The 20829-nt window shown below is 36.2% G+C and overlaps 1 protein-coding gene across 7 annotated transcripts in view; it reads left to right on the top strand.

Moving 5' to 3' along the window:
* The window catches only part of NRG3 (neuregulin 3), a gene marked incomplete at both ends in the record, with an annotated part of 925662 nt that extends 905073 nt beyond the window's left edge, over nt 1–20589 (top strand). For 2 of the 7 annotated variants that reach the window (XM_084246398.1, XM_084246397.1), the window contains 4 exons: nt 9200–9327; nt 13682–13831; nt 19773–19844; nt 20082–20589. In XM_084246398.1, the coding sequence (XP_084102524.1) occupies nt 9200–9327; nt 13682–13831; nt 19773–19844; nt 20082–20589 (858 nt within the window). Of the gene's footprint in view, nt 1–9199; nt 9328–13657; nt 13832–19772; nt 19845–20081 lie in introns of all 7 variants that reach the window. The other 5 variants (XM_084246402.1, XM_084246400.1, XM_084246401.1 and 2 more) reach the window with 3 other exon arrangements.
* Nucleotides 20590–20829: the final 240 nt, after the last annotated feature.

The following is a 20829-nucleotide window of genomic DNA, read 5'->3' as shown; positions in this document are numbered from 1 at the left end:
TCTCTGTCTTATCTGCTGCTCCCCTCAGCAGTGTATTTCTGTAAATAATAGGCACTGCTTTCCTTAAACCAGAGATATAATGATGACAAAAAATGAGAATGACCCTACTTTCAAAAACTTACTGATTCCTGTAGGTAATATATAGTATGTTCCACAAACAAATGAGGGATTATCATCTTCTAAGACCTATAGGCCTGTTCTGCTCCACACTCTGTCTCTGGTGAATCTTCTCACCCCTGCACCTCTGGCATCTACCCCAGTTTTTTATGCATAAATAAAAATAAATCTTTAAAAAATAAAAGAATTTTTTTTTTTTTAAATTGCTTTCATCGACCCCGCAGGGTACATTCTTGAGGAACTCCCCAGGAAAATGACGGCAGAATTCTGACTCTACTCTCTAAATTCTTTTATTTGATGTGTATCTTTTGCTTTTATGTTTTTAAGTAGAAGCTATTTTTAGGACAGTTTCTAGGATAGAAAAGTCATGAAGATAGTACAGAGTTCCCATCTATCCTGTACTCAGTTTCCCATATTACTAGCATTGTATGTTGACTTGTTACATTTGTTGAACCCACATTGATACATTGTGAACTAAAATCCACAATGTATTCAGGTCCCCTTAGTTTTTATCTAATTGCTTCTTCTGTCCCAGGAGCCCATCAAAGATATCTCATTACAGTTAGTTGTGAATGTCTCCTTAGGCACCTATTGGCTGTGACAACTTGACAGATTTTCCCTTTTTTAATGGCTTTGACATCTTGTTGGAGCATTAGTCAAGTATTTTGGAGGCTGCTCCTCAATTGGAATTAGTTTGGGGTTTTTCTCATGATTAGACTGGAGTTAGGGAGTTTTGAGAGAAAGACATAACAGGTAAAGTGTCCTTTTCATAACCTTTTATCAAAAGGGTATACTGGGATTAGCGCAGGACATCCTTTCCCCCTAACACTAGCAATATGCCTTATTACTGTTGATGCTTACTTTTATCATCTATCTGAGGTAGTGTTTATCAGGCTTCTCCATTGTAATATTACTCTTCTCCCTTTTCATAGTATTCTACTTGGAAGAAAGTAACTATGTGTAGTCCACACTTGAGAAATGGGGAGTTATACACCCCCTTTGGAAGTACCAGTAAATAAGATATTTGGAATTCTACTGCATGGAGTTAGTCTCTACTTTTCCTTATTTATTTATCCCATCATTTATGTATAATAATATGAATTCATGGATAATATTTGTATTTTGAGTTATAATCCAATCATCAAATACCCTCTTATTTATTTTGTGATCAATTTTTTTTTTTTCCACTTTTGGCCATTGGCTGCTGTTCACTTGGTCCCTGTGTCATGTTGGCATTAATTCAATGTAGATTTTTCAGTTTTGTTGAGCACATCCTTGCTTCAAGTTCATCTCAACAGACAGATCAAGGAGATATATATATATATATATAATTGTATATATAGATATATATATACACATGTAATATACATTATAGATAGATCAGAGAGACAGAGACATCCAGACAGTGCTATGCATAGTACTTTTCCCTTTAGCCTTAGAGATTCTACTCATTTCCAAAATTGTCTAGGACTGTGCTCCCTCCCCCATGCTCCATTCATCCTGCTGATGTTCATTCATGCATTTTAAATACAGTTAGTTTCCCTTGTCAGAGTTTGTATTCCTTCCTGGGATTTATTTATTTCCCCTTGTGTGAATTTTGATAATTTGTGTCTTACAAGAAATTAGTCCATTTTAACTTATTTATCAAATTTGAGGCCATAGTTATTTATTTAGTGTGTTCCACCTTTTTATGTCCATGGGAGTAGTGAGGAGCACTATTGGTAATTTATATCTTCATTCTTTTTATTCTGAGTTAACCTGTCTAGAAATTGATCAGTATTATTCATCAGTTGAATCAGCTTTGCCTTTGTTGAATTTCTCTGTTCTTTCTCCTGCTTTCAATTTAACCCTAATTTTTGTTATTTATTTTCTGCTTATTTTAGGCTTAAATTACTCTTTTTGACCTACTTTGCTAAAGTGGAACTTCAGAATATTGATTTTAGCCATATCTTCTTTTAAAATGTAAGAATTTAATTTTGGAAATTTATCTATAATCAGGACTATCATTACTCCCACAGATTTTGATACGTTATATGGGCATTTACATTTAAATAAAAATCTTTTAAAACTTCTCTTGAGACTTTTTCTCTGATGTTCCTGTTCTTTACAAGTATAAAATTGTTTCAGAATTTCCAGATATCACTACTATTGATTTCTAGTTGAATTCCATATGATCTGATTCCATATAAAAGTACATGACTTCTCTATTTTTTAAATTCTCAAGGTGTATTCTGTGGACAAGAATGTGATTTATTTTGTGAATGTTATTTTTGAATTTATGAAGAATGTGTAGTCTCCTATTTTGGAAGGAGTATTTTATGAATATCAGTTAGATCAAGTTGACTGAAATTACTGTTCAGATCAACTGTATCCTTAATGATTTCCCTCCTGTCAATCTGTCAGTTATTGATAGCTTAGTCTGAAATTCATCAGGCATAATAGTGGATTTGTCTACTTCTTCTTGTAATACTATCAATTTTATCATGATGCTCTATTGTTAGATGCATAAATGATAAGAAATATTTTATTATCATAAGTGACACTTTTATCATAAAGTAAATTATACTTTTTTTATGCTTTTTCTATCCCCAATAATCTTCCTTATTTTGAAGTCTGCTGTGTCTGAAATCTCAATGCCAACTCCAGTTTCTTTTATCATTTTTGACAAATTTTTCTCTACTTTGTTGCTTTTGTCTTGTCTTTTCTTTATATTTAAAATGGGTGTCTTATAGACTATATATGGCTTTTTTATCCTTAATAATAATCAGTTTTTTAATTATTGTAGTTAGACTATTCATACTTAAAATGATTATTAATATAATATAATTAATATGCCATATTGATAATTATTTTCTATTATTGCACTCCTTTGTTTCTCTCCTATCTCTTCTCTTGTTCTAATTGTTTAATAAGATTATATTTCCCCCCTCTCTTTGCACTTCTTTTTCTTAAAAAAATATTTATTTATTTACACATACAGGAACTGGGGTATAGGGCAGAGGGAGGTGTGGGGGATGAAAGGATTCACCAAAGACTGAGTGGGGAGCAGAACAGGCAGATCTACTGAAATACACTGCTGAGGGAGCAGTGGGTGAGTCAGGAGAGTTCTTCTGCGCCATGTTGGTATCTCCCTGGCAAGCTGGGGATCAAACTCGTGCTGCAGAGGCCATGAATTTCTTCACAGTGCGGTGCTTAATCCCTTGTGCCACCAGGGAGACCCTCAACAACCTCTTTTTATAATTTTTTAATGGTGCCCAAGAGTTTGAAGTGTACATTCTTTGCTAACTAAATTCACTTACAAATAACACTTTACCACTTCATGGCTAGTGCAAGTATTTTGTAAAAGGGTATTCCCTCTGCCTCTCTCCTGTCCTCTACAAAATTGCTGACAATCTATGTGTTTACTTTAGTCCATTATATTGTACATCACTTTGAATAAACATTTTTCTATTTGATAAAATATTTCCAATTTACTTGATTTGTTACTTCTCTGACACTTTTCCTTCTTTATGAATGTCAGAATTTTTTATGTATATCATTTTGTTTCTTCCTGAAAAACTTCTTTGAAAAGGTCTTGCAGAACAAATCTGCTGCTGAGATTTTTCATCTTTCACTTTATTCGTTTTTATTGCTGAGGGATAATTTCACTGTAGATAGAGTCCTAGTTTAGTGTCTTGGTTATTTCAAGATTTTAAATATTAAGTATTTAAATGTTTAACTTCATTTTAAATATTTCTCTTCCAATTTGTATGATTTCTCATTTGAAATCCACTGTATTTTTTTCTTTATTTTTTTACGATTAAATATTTATTTCTGTATTTTAAACTTTATTTTCTTGTGTAGTTGTTTGTTTTTGTACAATATTTGATTTCTCCCCTCAGATAAATCTCCTATCACTACCTCACCTGTGAACCATCACAATAGTCCCTTGTGTTCTTCTCTCTGCTTGTTTTGATGCTTCTTTTCCCTCTCCTGCTGTATGCCTCAGATCCACAGTTTGCCTGCCAATTTTGTCTTTTTTCTGACCCTTTGTTCAGTTTCCCCATGTTCCTCGTATACATGAAACCATCCAATATTTTTCTTTTTCCTTCTGACTTATTTCACTGGGCATAATCCCTTCCAGCTCCATCCGTATTGCTGCAAATGGCATGTTTATCTTTTTTGATCATTTAGTATCCCATTGTGTTTATATACCGCATCTTCTTGATCCAGTCATCTGTTTGGGGCATTTAGGTTGTTTCCATAGCTTAGCTATCGTAAATAGTGCTGCAATAAACATAGGAGTGCAAGTTTCCTTTTGAATTAATGTTTTTGTGTCCTTTGGGTAGATTCCTAGGCGTGGAATTGGTTAGATCATATGGTAACTACATTTTTAGTAATTTGAGGATCCTCCACACAGTTTTCCATAGTGTTGAACCAGTTTGCATTTCTTAATATTGATCTTCTATAGGCAAGATTTTATCTGGCTTATTTTCGTTATTTTATTTTTGTATTTTTTTTCCTTTTCTTTTTAATACAGTTTCATATGATGTGCTGTGATACAGATATTTTGATAGTTGTCCTGCATGTGGTTTTGATGTTCTTTGTGTTTCCAATATCTGTGTTTTGGTGTCTGTCAGTAATGTTAAATTCTGCATCACTATTGTTCCTACTCCATTCTCTCTTCTCCTTTTTGATAGTTTTATTGTGCATATATTATACCTTTTAAACTTGTCCCCCATCTGATTATTATCTTCTATCATTTCCCTATTTGGGCTTTTATTTTACTATTTATTTATTTATTGTCTTTGTGTTTCATTTCAGGGGGTTTCTATTGAAATCAAGATCATTTATTCTTTCCTTACTTGCTTCCAGTTTCATGATGAGCCTATCAGGTGCAGCCATCATTCCTGTTACAGTATCTTTATATCCCAGCATTTACTTTAAAATATTTCTTAGCATCTCTCTACTTACAGTAACCATCTGTTCTTGCTTGCTGTCTACTCTTTACTTAGGAGCCCTGTTGGTGTGGTGTTAAGGTGGTGGTTCTATGACTTTATAACTCTACAACCTTCTTGCAATCTTTAGTGAACCTAAATTCCTGGGTACTAACCTTCACAAATGTTTCTTTCTTTCTTTTCTTCCTTGTTTGAGACAGGAAGACTGGAATCAGGGAATTGGCATCACGGGAAATCTCCCTCAGGCTCTGGTAAAGTTTCTCCTTCCCATGATAAAGATATAGGATGATATTTTTGGCCTTTTGTTGTGCTTCCTGAAGATCCAATGCATGAAAGTGTGGGAATATTCTCTAGCTCCCAGATGACTCTTACTCTGACTCTAGTCCACACACAGTTTCCAACAATTTATTCAAATTATGACATAAGCATTCCTACCAACTTATGGTTCCTGCTGATTCTACTGCAGATAAGAGGGTCCGGGCTATGATTCTCTGTATTCTTCTGTTGCTCCAACTTGCAGGATGATGGTTTTCCTGGCAGCCTCAATTGTCTGATGGATATAAGAACAATCATTATGTGTCAGTTTTCTTATTTAATGGGCAGGAATGAAACTTTTCCAGCTTTTTATTTGTCAGAACTGAAAATTGTCTCTAAATTCATTTTGAACCAATATGTGTAGAATGTTAATTTGAAGAATTAGCTTTTTCTTCATTTTTTTTCAGTGTTCCTACTTGTCTCAACCAACCCTGTATAGGATTCCCAGCAAGTTAAACCTGAATCTCAAGATATATTGCAGTCACTGACATGAAAATGATTCTCACAAAAGCTGACTGAAGGAAAAAGTTCCATAACAATAAACTGGGGAAACAATTTAATTGACCATAATAGTGCAATTGAAAGCAATGATATATAACAATAATTGGAATAATCGAAAAACAAGATTTAGAAATCAATATCTGTTATGCATGTTATGAATAGCAGAAGTAAAAGGCTGATTTTATTAAAGACTTTTCCAGAATTTTAGCTCTCAGCATCAAAAGTTTCATTCAAGCCAGAAACTCTGAACTAATGGTCCAAAATTTACATTCAACTTTTTAAACATACATTGTTTAGAAAATAGTGAGTGGATTGGTGACCTTTAATGAGCTGGTGATTTCTCTAGGAATCTGGATGTTCCAAAACACTTGGCCATTGACCCTGATAGCCCTCTGCAGGATCTGAGCAGAAGTGTGCCTTCTCCAATTTACAAAGAGATTCCTCAGAACATCTCACTTGCTTCTGGCATCCTGCTTCTAGGCATCTGAGTTTGATTTCCAAACCAATTTCTTAGACTTTGGGGAAGAGAGGATGCCCTAATAGGACTGACGTTGATAACATTTCAGGAACATGTCCATTCTGTTAAATCTTCCAATCTTCCATGAATGGTTTGTAATAAACAACTTTTTTTTTTAAATAATAAATTTTATTTTTATATTCCCCATACAATTGTAACCCCCCCCATTCTGACCCCAATTCCTCCCCTCCCTCCCCCCACCCCCCAAAAAGTGTCTCTGGTTCATAGTTTTTTGTTGATTTTGATTTTCAATTTCTTATAGTTATTCATTTTCCTGGTCCCTTATTTAAGTTTTCTAGATTCCTGCTATGAGTGAGACCATCTGGTATTTTTCTTTTTCGTTCTGGCTTATTTTGCTGAGCATGATCCCTTCCAGCGCCATCCATGTTGCTGCAAATTGCATGTGTTTATCTTTTTTGAATGCTGAATAATATTCCATGGTATATATGTACCACATCTTCTTGATCCAGTCATCTATTTTTGGGCATTTGTGCTGTTTCCAAAGCTTAGCTATTGTAAACAGTGCTGCTATAAACATAGGGGTGCAGGTGTTCTTTGGAATTGATGTTTCTGTGTCCTTTGGGTAAATACCTAGGAGTGGAATTGCTGATTTATTGATTGATTGATTGATTGATTGATTGATACATACATACATACAAGCACTGGGTACAGTCAGAAGCGCGGGAGGGTGAGAAAATTCACCAGAGCCAGAGCGGGTTGCAGAGCAGGTAGAAGGACCGAAGTACACTGCTGAGGAGAGCAGCGGGTGGCAGTAGAGGTCTGCGCGCCATGCGGGACCCTCCTCTGGTGGCCAGGGAGAAGCCAGGGATCGAACTGGTGCTGCAGAGGCTGCGGGCAGCTTCGCAACCCAGCGCTCAACCGCTGCGCCACCGGGGAGGCCCTGTAATAAACAACTTTAATTATCAATAAAGACATACCCATGAAGGTATTATTTACATGAAGATATTATTTACATCGTATTTTGGATCTTTGATATTTTGGGTTGTCCAAAGAAGCCCTTTTTTCCAGATCATGTCCATGTATACTTTTCTTACTTTGTCAACTTAGTCCATTTTACAAGAAATCCATTTATAGACCAGCTTCTGTTAAATACATTTTGTATAATTCAGATTCTGAGTGAAGTCATTATTGCCACTATGTGCTTTATTTTGGAAGTACTTAAAAAGAAGACATTTAACTTGATATTTTGAACTTAATGTTACAAAGCTTTGACATTTTCCCTAGTCACCATATCCTGTGCCTACTGATATACTTTTTCCCCAAAGATAACAACTAATTAATCATTAATAGTTTACTTGTTTTCAATCTGCATCCTGTGTAATTGCATAATGCATGTACACATACACATTCAAATTTGTGTGTATATATACATACAAGGTGTATATATACATGTATACATGTGTGTGCACACAGAAATAAACATGTATGTATGTACAAACATACATGAACATGCAATATATGTATACCTGATCAATATACTACCCTTATTTAAAAAAATGGAGTCATCTATGCATGCCATTTTGCACTTTGCTTTTTTTTATACCTTTCAATAACTTTGTAGTATTCATTTCTGTTGTGGCCCATTGTTTCCACTTTGTTTTTGATTTCTGTTTTGTTCTTAACCTTTGTACTGCTGGCATACTCTGGTTCTTAAATGATTTTAGAATTCTGCAAACATAGTAAAGATGGAAATTCCTGGAAGTTGTATTCAGCATCAAAGAGTTTATATAGTTAGCCTTTTGCTTTATATTGTCCATTTGCACCCCCAACAAATCAGCACCAATGCTACTTTTCCCAAATCTTTGCCTTTAGTGTATATGCTTGATATTTAATTTTTTCCATTCTGATTTTTTTCATTTTGAAATGAAGCTATTTTACACCTCATATTTATATTGCATATCTGTCTTTGTATTTTCTGTGAAATTCTTTTCACAAATTAAATGTGAATATCCATGTTTCAAATCCTGCAGTTTGGTTAACATTCTAAAAATATCATTTCTCATGGTAATTTTCATCTCGAGTTTCTAAACAAGAAACCTGCTACCCCTTGCTACCTATTCAAGTGTCAAGTACCCAGGGAGTGTTAACTTGATAACTTGCTGACCGGTTATGAAGCCAGATTATTTCCCTGGGGACAAAGTTTTTCTTAATGTGTCATCTCTATAGATTTTCTTCCGGCTTCTGTGCCTTATGAGAGATCAGTCAGAGGAGAAGCCAAGGGCTAATAACTACAAAGAGTGAAATGCTTACAAATTGCTCTTTTTAGATGTGGTAATGGCCTGATAACAGGTTGAAAGGAGAAGCAGTGGAAATGTTGGGCAGATAGTCTGAGTCCATGCCCTCCATAATTCTGAGAGTGTTGTGAGGTTTATTCACCCAATAATAGGGGTTCTGTTGAGCCCCTATTTTCAGTAATCTGAATTCTAATTCAGTTTTTTAAATGTAGATTAAATAAACCATTCTTATAAGTGGTTTTTGGCTCTTAGGCTTAGTGTGCCAGGAGTATAGCCTGAAAGGAGAAAACAGACTCAGGATTCTAAAGAAAGCTCTCCTGAATGAACATTATCTAATCACAGAGAATGTTGGCAGGGAGGCAATTTCAGTGTGTAAGAAATAGGATGCAAATGATATCTTTATCATGATATCTTTATCATTTATCTTCCTGATCAGGTGCCTAGTTGAAAAGTTACTGGCAAATTCCAGTAACTTTTTGATACTTAGCTGGACTGTTATAGTCCCTCCTCACATAATCTATTCTCAGCTCAACTCTGTGCATGTTGATTTCTCACAGTATTCAAGGGCGGAAAGGCATCCTGTGACTGCATTGGAGAAAATGATGGAGTCAAGTTTTGCTGGCCCCCAGTCATTCCCAGAGGTCCCTTCTCCTGACAGAGGAAGCCAATCTGTCAAACACCACAGGTACAGGTAGCTGATCATGGTGGGAATGGGTGTGTTCATTCTATGTACAAGTCTGGACAACATGTGCAGGAATGGCAACATTACTTGCTCTTTCTGTAGTTCTTGTTGAAGTAAATGCTCAAGCAGCTCACAGCAGGTCAGTCAGTAGCAGCAGGCAGCAATGCCCCTATAAGAAGCCTAAAGCAACTATTAATGACACCCATCAAAGCTGCAGACACAGACCAGTGAATGAAACAATTGCATTCTGAAAACTATTAAAAACATGAGTTTTCCTAGCCTGCCTTATCACTGTCTACTAAGTTAATGACTAATCCTTCCCTAGGCAGCAAAAGTGACACGCTCCAGGTATTGCAACATGGTTCTCACACAAATAAAACTTTCCAGGGGAAAAAGTCTGGCAGACATTTGTGGATGTATAAAATCTTCTTTTGTCGATGGGATGGTTCATTTTTTACAAGTTGACCATAGAAATGGGCTTTGGGAAGCCAAAAAGTAAAGTTATCTTAAACATGTCATGACATCCAAAAATTGAACAGATTTCCTTCGCATCTTCTAGTGCATGCACTATGTTTTATATATAAAGAATCTAGAACTCTAAAAATTGAAGGTATTTGTTCTGAGCCAAGGGCCAAAGTTTGGGACTAATGCTAGAACAGACAATATGTTTATGTGTATCTGGATGTAAATTCTAAATCTGTATAGAAATTGTCCAAAGATTTAAGCACCTTTCTTAAAATCTATAGTAGGGCATATTTAAAAAATTTAAGCATGTAAAGTTTCTATTTTTAAAAAAGAAAACAGTAAAAATAATAGTTGTCCCAGCAATAAATGGTAAATGTTGACCCTTAGTCATATTTAAGCAACACTTTGCAAAACCCTCTGACAGAAATATGTATGTACAAAGAAACTATCCGGTTCTTTTCTTCTCAATGAGTCCTCAAAAAAAGGATATAATTGATGATGGTCACATGCACTGTGAGATTTCAGTCATGTTTGAAACTGATCTTCAGTACTGCTGATGATTTTAATTCTTACTCTACGTGAGTATGATTGAGATACCAATGATTTGCTAAGTTTTTTTTTTTTAATGACTTAAATGTCCTAAACTCAGGATTAAAATATTTTTGGTTATTTTATGATTGTTTTAATTATTAACTATCAGTTTTGGTTTATGTCAATTGAGGCACTTATAGATATTTCCCTATGAAAAGATCATTTCAGTTCACTAGACCTAATGGAAGTTCTCTGATTAGAGAATTAAGCCAAAATTACCAGCCTTTTAGAAGATGGATATTTTCTCTAAAATGGTATTTTTCCCTGCTCATTTTAACACAAATGTGTTAGAAGTGGTATTCCATCCTGTCAAGTAAAATAATTCAGAATAATGTTACTTTAGTACTATATTACATCAGATATTTTAAAGTCAAGCTGAAAAAATGACAACCTTAATATATTTAAGATGCAAACCTCCTACACTACTCCTTATCTGTTTATATACCCCCTCCTAAATGTAGCTTCTTTGGTTTCTATGAATCACTCTAGGTTAAATAAGGATGTCTTTAAGAGACCTTCCTTTTTGTTCAGTTTAATGATATTGCAGTTTTTGTTGACATACATTGGGTCCTGATAGATAGGCAAGTGTTGATTTATAAAGTACTTTTAGAGCCTGTAAATTATAGTTTAATATATCATGGTTTTTGTTTTGTAAAACATGCAGTAGACTTAAATGTTTTCATGATTAATAACCTGGTCACTGATTTATGTGTCCTGCAAACTACTCCATATCTTCCTGAATGCCACTGGGTCAGAAAGCTTGAATAGTTGATTGATCCATAGGTACACAGATATTTTTAAAGATGGGTCACTAGTTCTTACTAGTAGACTTTGTTGTGACAGTTTGGTAGCTATGAATAATTAGTATTTTGTGCAATGCAAATATGGCTCATTTAAATAAATCATTAATGAAACAAAGCTATTAATTCAAAGTCATTATTTTTCAAGTTTAGTCCAAAATATAAAAAAGTTCTTCCTTTTTAAAGAAGAAATCTCTATTATGTCATGTCACATTTTCCACATTATACTCTGGCAACATAACTTATTGATAGCATATGTAGATTTTGAAGAAATATTGCATTATAACATTATATAAGTTTCAGATGTGCATTATTGAAAATTGACATGTGTATATACTACACTAGTTCACCACTTAAATCCAGGTTTCAATGATCGGCATGATCCTTTCAGTCATCAGTTGTGGAAGTGGAACAGGGAGCAATAATTTGTACCTACTATGTGCCAGCCTCCATGCTGGACTCTTTGCACATTTTATCTTTTTTAACTCCCATAGCAACTCTGAAAACATGTCAGCAAGATGCTAATACTTTTCTCTGCACCTCCATGACCCAAGTTTAATCTTAACCTTTCTGTCTTGCCCTGTGCACTAAGTGGCCAGCAAGCTGCCCTGTCTTCTGGCTTCTGTTAGTTCAATATAAGGCACCAGCAAGAAGTGAAAAGATGGAAGGAGAGTGAGGTGCAGACATTTCTGCCCCCCTCTCCCTGCTTGGTTGCTTCATCTATGTCCCTCTTCCTACATCACAGTGCCTGCCAAGTGGTCATCTCCTTTTAACTCCCTCTCTCTCTCTCTGTTCTGGTAATTGTTTCTTTCCCTTGTTCCTTCAGTTACAGAGATAGTAGAACTGTCCTGTTGTTACTATGTTAGAGTGGTATCTGTGGAGCTCTTTTTGTTCCTTTAAACAATGAACACAACTTTATAAAGAGTAAGAACTCCTTCTGGAACTCTGTGACAAGCACCTCTCCCAGTATCATGTTTGTAGTAACATGTAGGCCCAAGGTGCATACTTAGAGGCAGCTAACTCTAACACTCACCCCTTAGTACACTATGAATCCCAGAAACATCACTGGTATGAATAGAAGCTGAGGAGGAGGGAAGCACATGAGCCATTGTTTTGGCTAAGTGACCCAGCTAGAGGTTCCTTGCTAGGCATTAGGGAACTCAATGCACAAGTACTATCATGGTAAAGAATGAAGGTGTTTCAATGTGTAGTAATATGATCGGGTGTTTGCACAACTCAGTATAATGTACACTTGAGGAATATGGAGTTGAATCAGTCACCTTGACAACCCAGGAAAGTGGTTGACTAGAACTCAAATATCAGGTTCTTAAGGTCTGAGCTTAAATAATATTTGAGATTTGTTTTGCATTTATTAGTTGAAATAATCATAACATTGGTGGGAGAAAAGTTACAGAACTCCAAATAATATAGTGATATAGGTAAAATTCCCTTGGGAGACTGGTCCCATTAATACTTACAGGTTGATTGAAAATCAAAAAATGTTTTTATCTTTCTATATATGATTTTATTTATATTTTCAGAATCAAATAGAATGAAGCACGCAATTCTAAGTTCACTTATTACATGAACACTGCAGAATCACTTTAACCATAAAAACCAGCATTTCATGAAATTCTATGCAGGAGCAAAGTTCTCACCAGTGCATATGACAATAGTATAAGGAGTGAAGACAGGTTAAAAAAAAAACTTTTTTTTTAAAAGTTGATTTTCATTGAATCTAGTTCTCTTGTTTAAAGTGACCTACATTGAGGATCTACCTAAAGTATATCCCATTGATGCCTTTTGACCTTTAATAGCATCTGAAAACATATGGCTATTTGGGTATTGGGATGTATGAGTCAACATGAAATATATAATGAGTTATTTATTAAAAGCAAATCCAAGAGAAAAATATTTTAGTTTCTCAAGATACATGAAAATTTAATGTCATAAGCATAGTAATTTAACATATATGTTGAAAGCAGGATGCCTTAACATATATGTTTAGTGAAACATATGACACATGAAAGTAGCTTTACTCTATGAGTTACACAATGAAATTTTCCCTGTATACACTTTCAGGGCTTCCTGTGTTTAGTTCTTGTCAGGTGTCTAATAGCAAGACCATTTTTACTTCTACTAGAGAGACAGCCTGGATAATGAGGCTGGATAGGAATCAAAGTTTAAGAATTCTTTAAACCCACCTCTTGTCTTTGGCTGGAAAGGTACAACTATTTTAGTCCATTATGTTCCAGACTGGAAAGTCAGAAACAAAGAAACATTTCTTCGTTCAGCATCTGCAAGGGTAAAATGAGTCGGGCAACTTCTCATGCCCTCCTAACAGATATGTTGCAATGGATGGAATCTGGCTTTGAACTACAGGGTCCTGGGGTAAAATGCAGTTTTTGAGAAGTCTGAGCCCCTCCTCTGAGGTTATTGCTATGATCAATCTGTTTGTTGGTTTTCTTTTACTCTAGCAGGAGTCTCTCCTCTTGCTGCAGCCCAGGGCAAAGGAGTGGTATGCTCCACAGAAATGCCTTCAGAAGGACACCCCCCTCACCCCGAAGTAGGCTGGGTGGAATTGTGGGACCAGCATATCAGCAACTTGAAGAATCAAGGATCCCAGACCAGGATACATTACCTTGCCAAGGGTAGGTCTTAAAAGCAACAGAATTTTGGAAGGGTGTCCTTAATGCTAAGGCTTTAGATTATTATGTTCTTTGGGGTTCTTGTTATTGATTTAATCATTAATTAGCTAATGTGCTTGCTTACATCTTCGTTCCACACACAATAAAGGTAAACTAACTTTAAAGGATAGGTACAATGGAAATAGATAGTAGGGAAATGTTAAATAGAGAAGAACTGTAACAATAGGAAGAAACTAAGTATAGAGATATTTAGGCAGTGTATTATCACATAGTTTGTAAAACAACTGGGAATTTGTCTTTGATTTAAAAAAAAGACAGAGACTTCTTTGGAGGACTAAAGTGTTCCTTTGTCCTTATGTTTGAAAAAAAAGTTAGTAAATATGAGTGAGACCATCTGGTATTTTTCTTTTTTTTTTCTGGCTTAAAACCTAAATAAGGGACCAAGAAAAAGACTAATTATAATAAAGTAAAAATCAAAATCAACAAGCAACTATAAACCAGAGACACACTATGGGGGGATCAGGGGAGGAAGGATTAGGGTCAAAATAAGAGGAGTGGGAGTTGTGTGGGTATATAACCAAGATGAAAATGCATATATTGTGCAAAAAATGAAAAATGATGTAAAAATATATATAAAATTAAAAAAAGTTAGTGAATATTCTAATAAATATTATAGATAATGCCCTAAATACTAAACTATGATATATATTTGCATATATATGCACACACATATATATGTGTATATATACAATCTGCGTCCCTATAGCATTCATAAACATGTCTCAGTTCAATGTTGGCAGCATATTGCCAGATTACAACTTCCTGAATTCAGATCTTTATGTTCATTCAGAGGTGGAAAGATGGACTTTGGATGTCATGGCTGCCATTTGTCCTTTCGGTGCAAAAGGTGTTCCTTCCTCTGAGTGGACACAGATCCTCACAGAGTTCATAGCGTGGTGAATGGAGTGTAGGTTGAATTTTAGCTGCCATTCCCTTGTCTGCCATAAACTGTCCAAGCCTACACAGTAGCCTTTCCTTAAGTAGACTAGAGTTCAGATCTCGTCTTTGGCCCTTATTAATTGTGTGAATTTGAGAATGTTTTATCATCTGAGCTTATGTCTTCCCATCTCTAATTCAAGCAAAATAATACCAGCTTTCCTGAGGCTTGTGGGGCACATTTAAAAAACATATATGCGTAAAGAAATTGTCCCTGACATAGAGTAAGCAGAGAAGTCATACTGATATTTATTGGCACAGCAACTGTTATAGTATTTTCACTAATTTCTAAAATAATGCAATTAGGGTTTTAGGGTTTACTGCAAGCATTTCAGGAATCCTTTCCCTCACTCAAACTAGGTTATTGTATCATCTAGTTTTTAATCTCTCTAGTTGAGCCAGTCCATGTGTCTGTGCTGCTTTGGCCTGGATGATTTTGCTGCATACTGTCTGTATCGAGCTGAAGGCCAAAGCAGCTATCTCTAGTGATGGGCTGACTGACAAAACTCAGGAATACATTTCTTTAGGAGGTCTAGAAAATATGAAATAAATAGCCTGTGGCTGAGTTTTGTAATTTTGAAGCAATTCCAAATGGACTATAAAATGTATTTGGTACAGCTCTGGGGGTGACAGTTGCAGATTCCACATAACAGTCAGATTGTCCAAATGTACAATGCATTTGAAATTTCTTTTTGCCTTAATCTAAAAGAGGAACTTCCATTTAGCTTATAGTTATAATTAATCATATCTCATCATTACTTTTCTTTCAAAATCATTAATAATATCTGCCATTTGGAATATACATAGTATATGATTATATATATATATGTGTGTGTATATTTATCCTTATATACACATATATATTCTTTCCTGGGGTGAATGGAGAATGAGAATAATTGAGGTGAAATTAAATTCAGAGGGCCTCCCTGGTGGCGCAGGCGGTTGAGCGCAGCACTGTGAAGCTGTCTGCAGCCTCTACAGTGCTGGTTCGATCCCCGACGGCCTCGGAGCAACCCACATGGTGAGCAGACCTCTCCTGTCTCTCCCACTGCTCTCTTTGGCAGTGTATTTCATCAGTCTGCCTGTTCTGTTCCCCACTCTGTCTCTGGTGAATCCTCTCACCCTCCCGCATATTGGGCCTGTACCCTGGTTCCTATATAAATAAAATAAATCTTTAAAAAAAAGTTAAATTCAGAGATTTTCTGAAGAGAAAGAGAACCCAGTGTTTGCTGTCTTTTTTCTGTTAGACACTATTATTGCTATCACTCCGTATGTCCCAGTAGTAAGGATGTTCTGAACCTGTGCTAGGACAAGCTTGGTTGAACCATTTACACACAAATCTTCCCTGTGCATGTTCAGGCACTGCTTTGTCTGTTACCTGCTGAAAGACACACTTATTGTCTGTGTGGTGGTGGTTTTGTTTTGGTTCAATCATCATTGGGTTTGGAATATTCTCTCCAGCTGGCTGACCAATATATATTTTGCAGTGTGTGATATGTACCCAATGTTGATAGATGATGATCTAAGTATAAGTTACTATGTGCTCAGCACAATGAATCTCAGGGAGCAAGCTCGTTCTCAGTTCTTGAAAACAGCTATTTTCTACTCCTGGGGGACTGACTGTCTCTCTGGATTGGAAATGGGATTGGTAATAGAATTTAGCAACTAAAGGTCCTCTTCAAATCTGGCCCTTGCCTGGAGGATTAGTGAATGAATTTGTAAGAGCCATCAGCCATCATCTGCTGCTTGTTTATCAAGATTGTGGGCACTGTCTACTAGTTATGTCCCCAGTGTATGTGACCTATCTCCTCTGCACAAACTTCAACCCAGATTGAACCCACCACCTCTGTTAGTGAAGTTTCAGGAAGTAGAGAGGTGGACAGGAGATTCTTTGGGAGCCTTTCCATGACTGGTGGATGAACTATGAGCATGGCAGTGGTTCATAGAGCTTTGAACCGGATTGTGTCAGGCAAATCAAGCTAACGTTCACATGCTAAGTAGAGAGAAATGAAATCACAGATGTTCTACTGACACCTTCGAAGTAGAAGGGATCTAGACTAATAGCGAGTACCTTCCTCACTTAGCAAGAAATTTTACATACTTCACTTCAGCCATTCTTCAGGAATTTTATAGCTGAATACACTAAGGATAACCCAAGTTAGCAAAATCCATTTAAAAGAGCTAGGAATGAATACTCACGTTTCAGACTAAATAAACCATCAAGACCAGAAAAAGAGTGTCAAAAAAAAAATCGCATTCATGGAGGATAATGTATAAATGGAATCTCTAATTGTGTGATTCCAGAGGGGAAAATGGACCCCTTCAATGTAGTCAGTTCATTCTAGTGCCATGTCTAGCAGGGACTGGATTTTGGCGTCCCCTGGGATAACCCAACTTCCTTGGCCTGATTCCTGTAATACTGGGAACCAGAACAAGTGACTAATTACTGGAGTCTTTTATCTTTAAAGGATGCTTTCACACACTTAGTTACAGAGAAAATGTGCTTGTGATTTCTTTGTTGAGCGACCAGAGGAAAGGCAGTCCATACTGCCAATGACTCAGTGAATAATTAGCTGTGAGTCAAATTTGTGAAAGAATTGTCACTCTCGTGGGATGCTGAACTCTGAGCATCTTGTAATCCAGAAGCACATCTAGAAATTTGCTCTCACTTAAACTTCTGGAGAGTAGTATCTGCTTCTATTCAAATGCTAATGTTGGAAAACTCAGCCATTTTAAGAGTTGCCTGAGGACTACCTGTGTGCTCTGTCCACATAGTGCAGAGACATCTGGTTAGTCCTCAGAGCAGTCCCCTGCTCTGGTATTATTTACCACCTGATAGTTTCAAACGATGAGACAATTAAAGTGAGGCTATCATTTGTGGGAGATTCCAGTGTACTCGGTGGCACTGGGACTTAAAATCATGTCTGATCCAAAACAAAAGCACATCAGAGAGCTTTAATTGTTTAAAACACATTTTCATGTTATGGTAACATTTCAGATTTCAATTCCTGCAGTCATGTTTCCCATACCTGACTTATGAGATGGTGTATAAGTCAATTGCTGTTCCTTTTTGTTCATCTAAGTCCTTAATTCAGCTCTTAGGCATGCTAGAAGAGTGCTCCAAGTTTGGCTTGAATTGCCTGTGATTACTTTTTATACATGTCACATTGTTCCCTACTTGAATCTACAATTGCCTAAATTCTTTTTATGTAGCATTTTTACAAATAATGTCTAAATCCAGGTATAAGAATTTGCACCTTTCACCATCACATTTCAGCCTATCAGATTCTTCCCATTAATATAACCTGATGATATCTATGTGGAATACAATATTGTTGAGATCACTATTCACTGACTAACATTAGTGAATCTTGACAGCAAATATTGTGTGTCCTTTTACATATTAATGGTTCTAACAGAATGGTGCTGAGAACACAAAAACTTGAAACATATCTCCTTTCCTCTTATTGAAATTGATTCATATATCAGAACTTTGGTTTCAGATTTTCAGCCATATAATACTCAAGAGAAAGGAGTAAGTACTTCCCTCCTCTCTGGGAATTTCCTTTTACTTCTCTGTACAATTTGCACAAGATTATACATCCCCAAAAAGGATTTCTAGTGCACCTCGCCATACCCACTCATTTTAACTCTTTGGAGCTAGAGGAAAAAGTCCAGTTCTTCAATTTAGTCAGTTCATTCTAATGCAGGAAGCACATGGTCTTAGAGTCTTCTGGGGAAACACAAATTTGATAGTAATGATTAAAATAAGATAAATTAGGTTTAACTTTTTTCTTTGTCACTATCAAAAGTATAATTTTTGGCAAGGTATTTGAGTACCTCTAAGTCCAATTTATTCATCCATTACATGAAAATAATAATAAATGAAACTTTTTTAATTTGATAAGGTTTTTAGAAATGAAAGTGCTTTTTAAGTAGTAGTATGCAAAATGTTACTTGTTGTTATTATGTTTGAATTAGATAGTAGCTAGGATATAAAAGGAATGTTTACCTTGAAGATTTGTTCTTAAAACCATGCACCCTTTGAGGCAAAATTTATTGATTGTTAACTCTGTTCTGGATATAGTAAGAGAATATAGGGCTCAACCACATCTAAAGCTGTTCCCCATCTTTTTTCACTGTCTGGTGGAGAGAACTATCTCTAAATTGCTCTGATCGTGTCCTGACAATAAAGACTTCTATTCAGTATACAATACATTCCTTTGCAGTTATTCTTTAAACATATAAACATAATGTTGTTTACACTGTAGTGTAAGACAAGGGGAATGACATTTATTATATGGAGGGTACATGTTTATATTATGTTTAAATTTTAATCTTTAACATTTAAATTAAGGATGAATAACTGTAAACTTTTAAAAAGGCTACTTTTCAAGCCTGAAACCACATTTCTATGAATCTGTATTATATATGCACCAATTCTCTGATACTGGAAAGTTGAAAGACACTGGAAAATTCATTTAGCTCTGAATAGGCAAGAAAGAGCTAACCAGATTCTAGCATGTTGGCGTAGTTGGCAAGCCATTGCTATGTACCAATGAGCTACCCTCAGCTCCAGAAGCCAAGTGTTGAAAGTTGCTAGATTGGTAGAGCCCCTAGGAAACCCACTTCAAGTTCATCCTGGGGCAGGGAGAGGAAGTCCATACCTCCCATTCCATCCTCAGGCTCAGCAAAGCCTAAGGCAGTCTCTAGAGAATAGAATGACAATGATTATTGGATTTGGTTCCTCTAAAATCAATGTGTAGCAGAAAAATACCAGGCTTCTGATTGCCTCCAACTAAAGTGACCACAACAAATATGCTAAACAAACCCGGGCTGAGAGGGTGGTCAAGTTGATGGAGTGGAGTAATGCCATTATGGGTTTCCTGTTTGTCACTATGGAAAGGCCACACTTACCTGCTCAATCCCCATTTACTTTGTATTCTAGGATAGAGGTCAGGAAGACTATATCCCACCTGCCTATACAGCTGTGGTGTGTTGAAAGATCCCTGGACTTAAAGTAAGAAGATCTGGGTTTGAGTCTCAGTCTGTCACTTATTTTCTGTGTGACCTTGGGCAAGTCACTTCACCTATCTGAGCTTCAGTTTCCTTCTCTGTTTAATTGGGAACATATTATCCGTCTCATGGGGTTGCTGTGAGAATTCAGTGAGATGGTGCATGTGAAAGTGCTTTGTGGACTGAATATTGCTGGAGAGAAACACAGCAGAGAGCAGACCATGTAATGTTTCTTTTTCAGGTATGCATCCAGTGGTTTAAAAACCCAACAAAATGCATCAATAAATATGCAACTGCCTTCAAGAGAGACAAACTCCTATTTTAATAGCTTGGATCAAAAGGACCTGGTGGGATATTCATCTACAAGGGCCAGTTCTGTGCCCATCATCCCTTCAGTGGGTCTAGAAGAAACCTGCATGCAAATGCCAGGGATTTCTGAAGTCACAAGCATCAAATGGTGCAAAAACTCCTACTCTGCTGATATTGTCAATGTGAGTATTCCAGTCAGCGATTGTCTTATAGCAGAACAACAAGAAGTGAAAATATTGCTAGAAACTGTCCAGGAACAGATCCGAATTCTGACTGATGCCAGACGGTCAGAAGACTATGAACTGGCCAGCGTAGAAACTGAGGACAGTGCGAGTGAAAACACGGCCTTTCTCCCCCTGAGTCCCACGGCCAAATCAGAACGAGAGGCACAATTTGTCTTAAGAAATGAAAAACAAAGAGACTCTGCATTGACCAAGTGACTTGAGATGGAGGAATCTGTGCATTCTATGCTTTGCTCAACAGGAAAGAGAGGAAATTAAATACAAATTATTTATATGCATTAATTTAAGAGCATCTACTTAGAAGAAACCAAATAGTCGATCGCCCTCATATCATAGTGTTTTTTAACAAAATATTTTTTTAAAGGAAAAGAAACGTTTCAGGAGGGATAAAGCTTACAACTGAAGCTTTTGGGTAGAATTCTGAATACAATTTCAGTT

Source organism: Talpa europaea (genome assembly GCF_964194135.1).
Source record: "Talpa europaea genome assembly, chromosome: 10".
In the NCBI taxonomy this organism is placed as follows: domain Eukaryota; kingdom Metazoa; phylum Chordata; class Mammalia; order Eulipotyphla; family Talpidae; genus Talpa; species Talpa europaea.
This window is presented reverse-complemented; position numbering and strand designations above follow the sequence as displayed.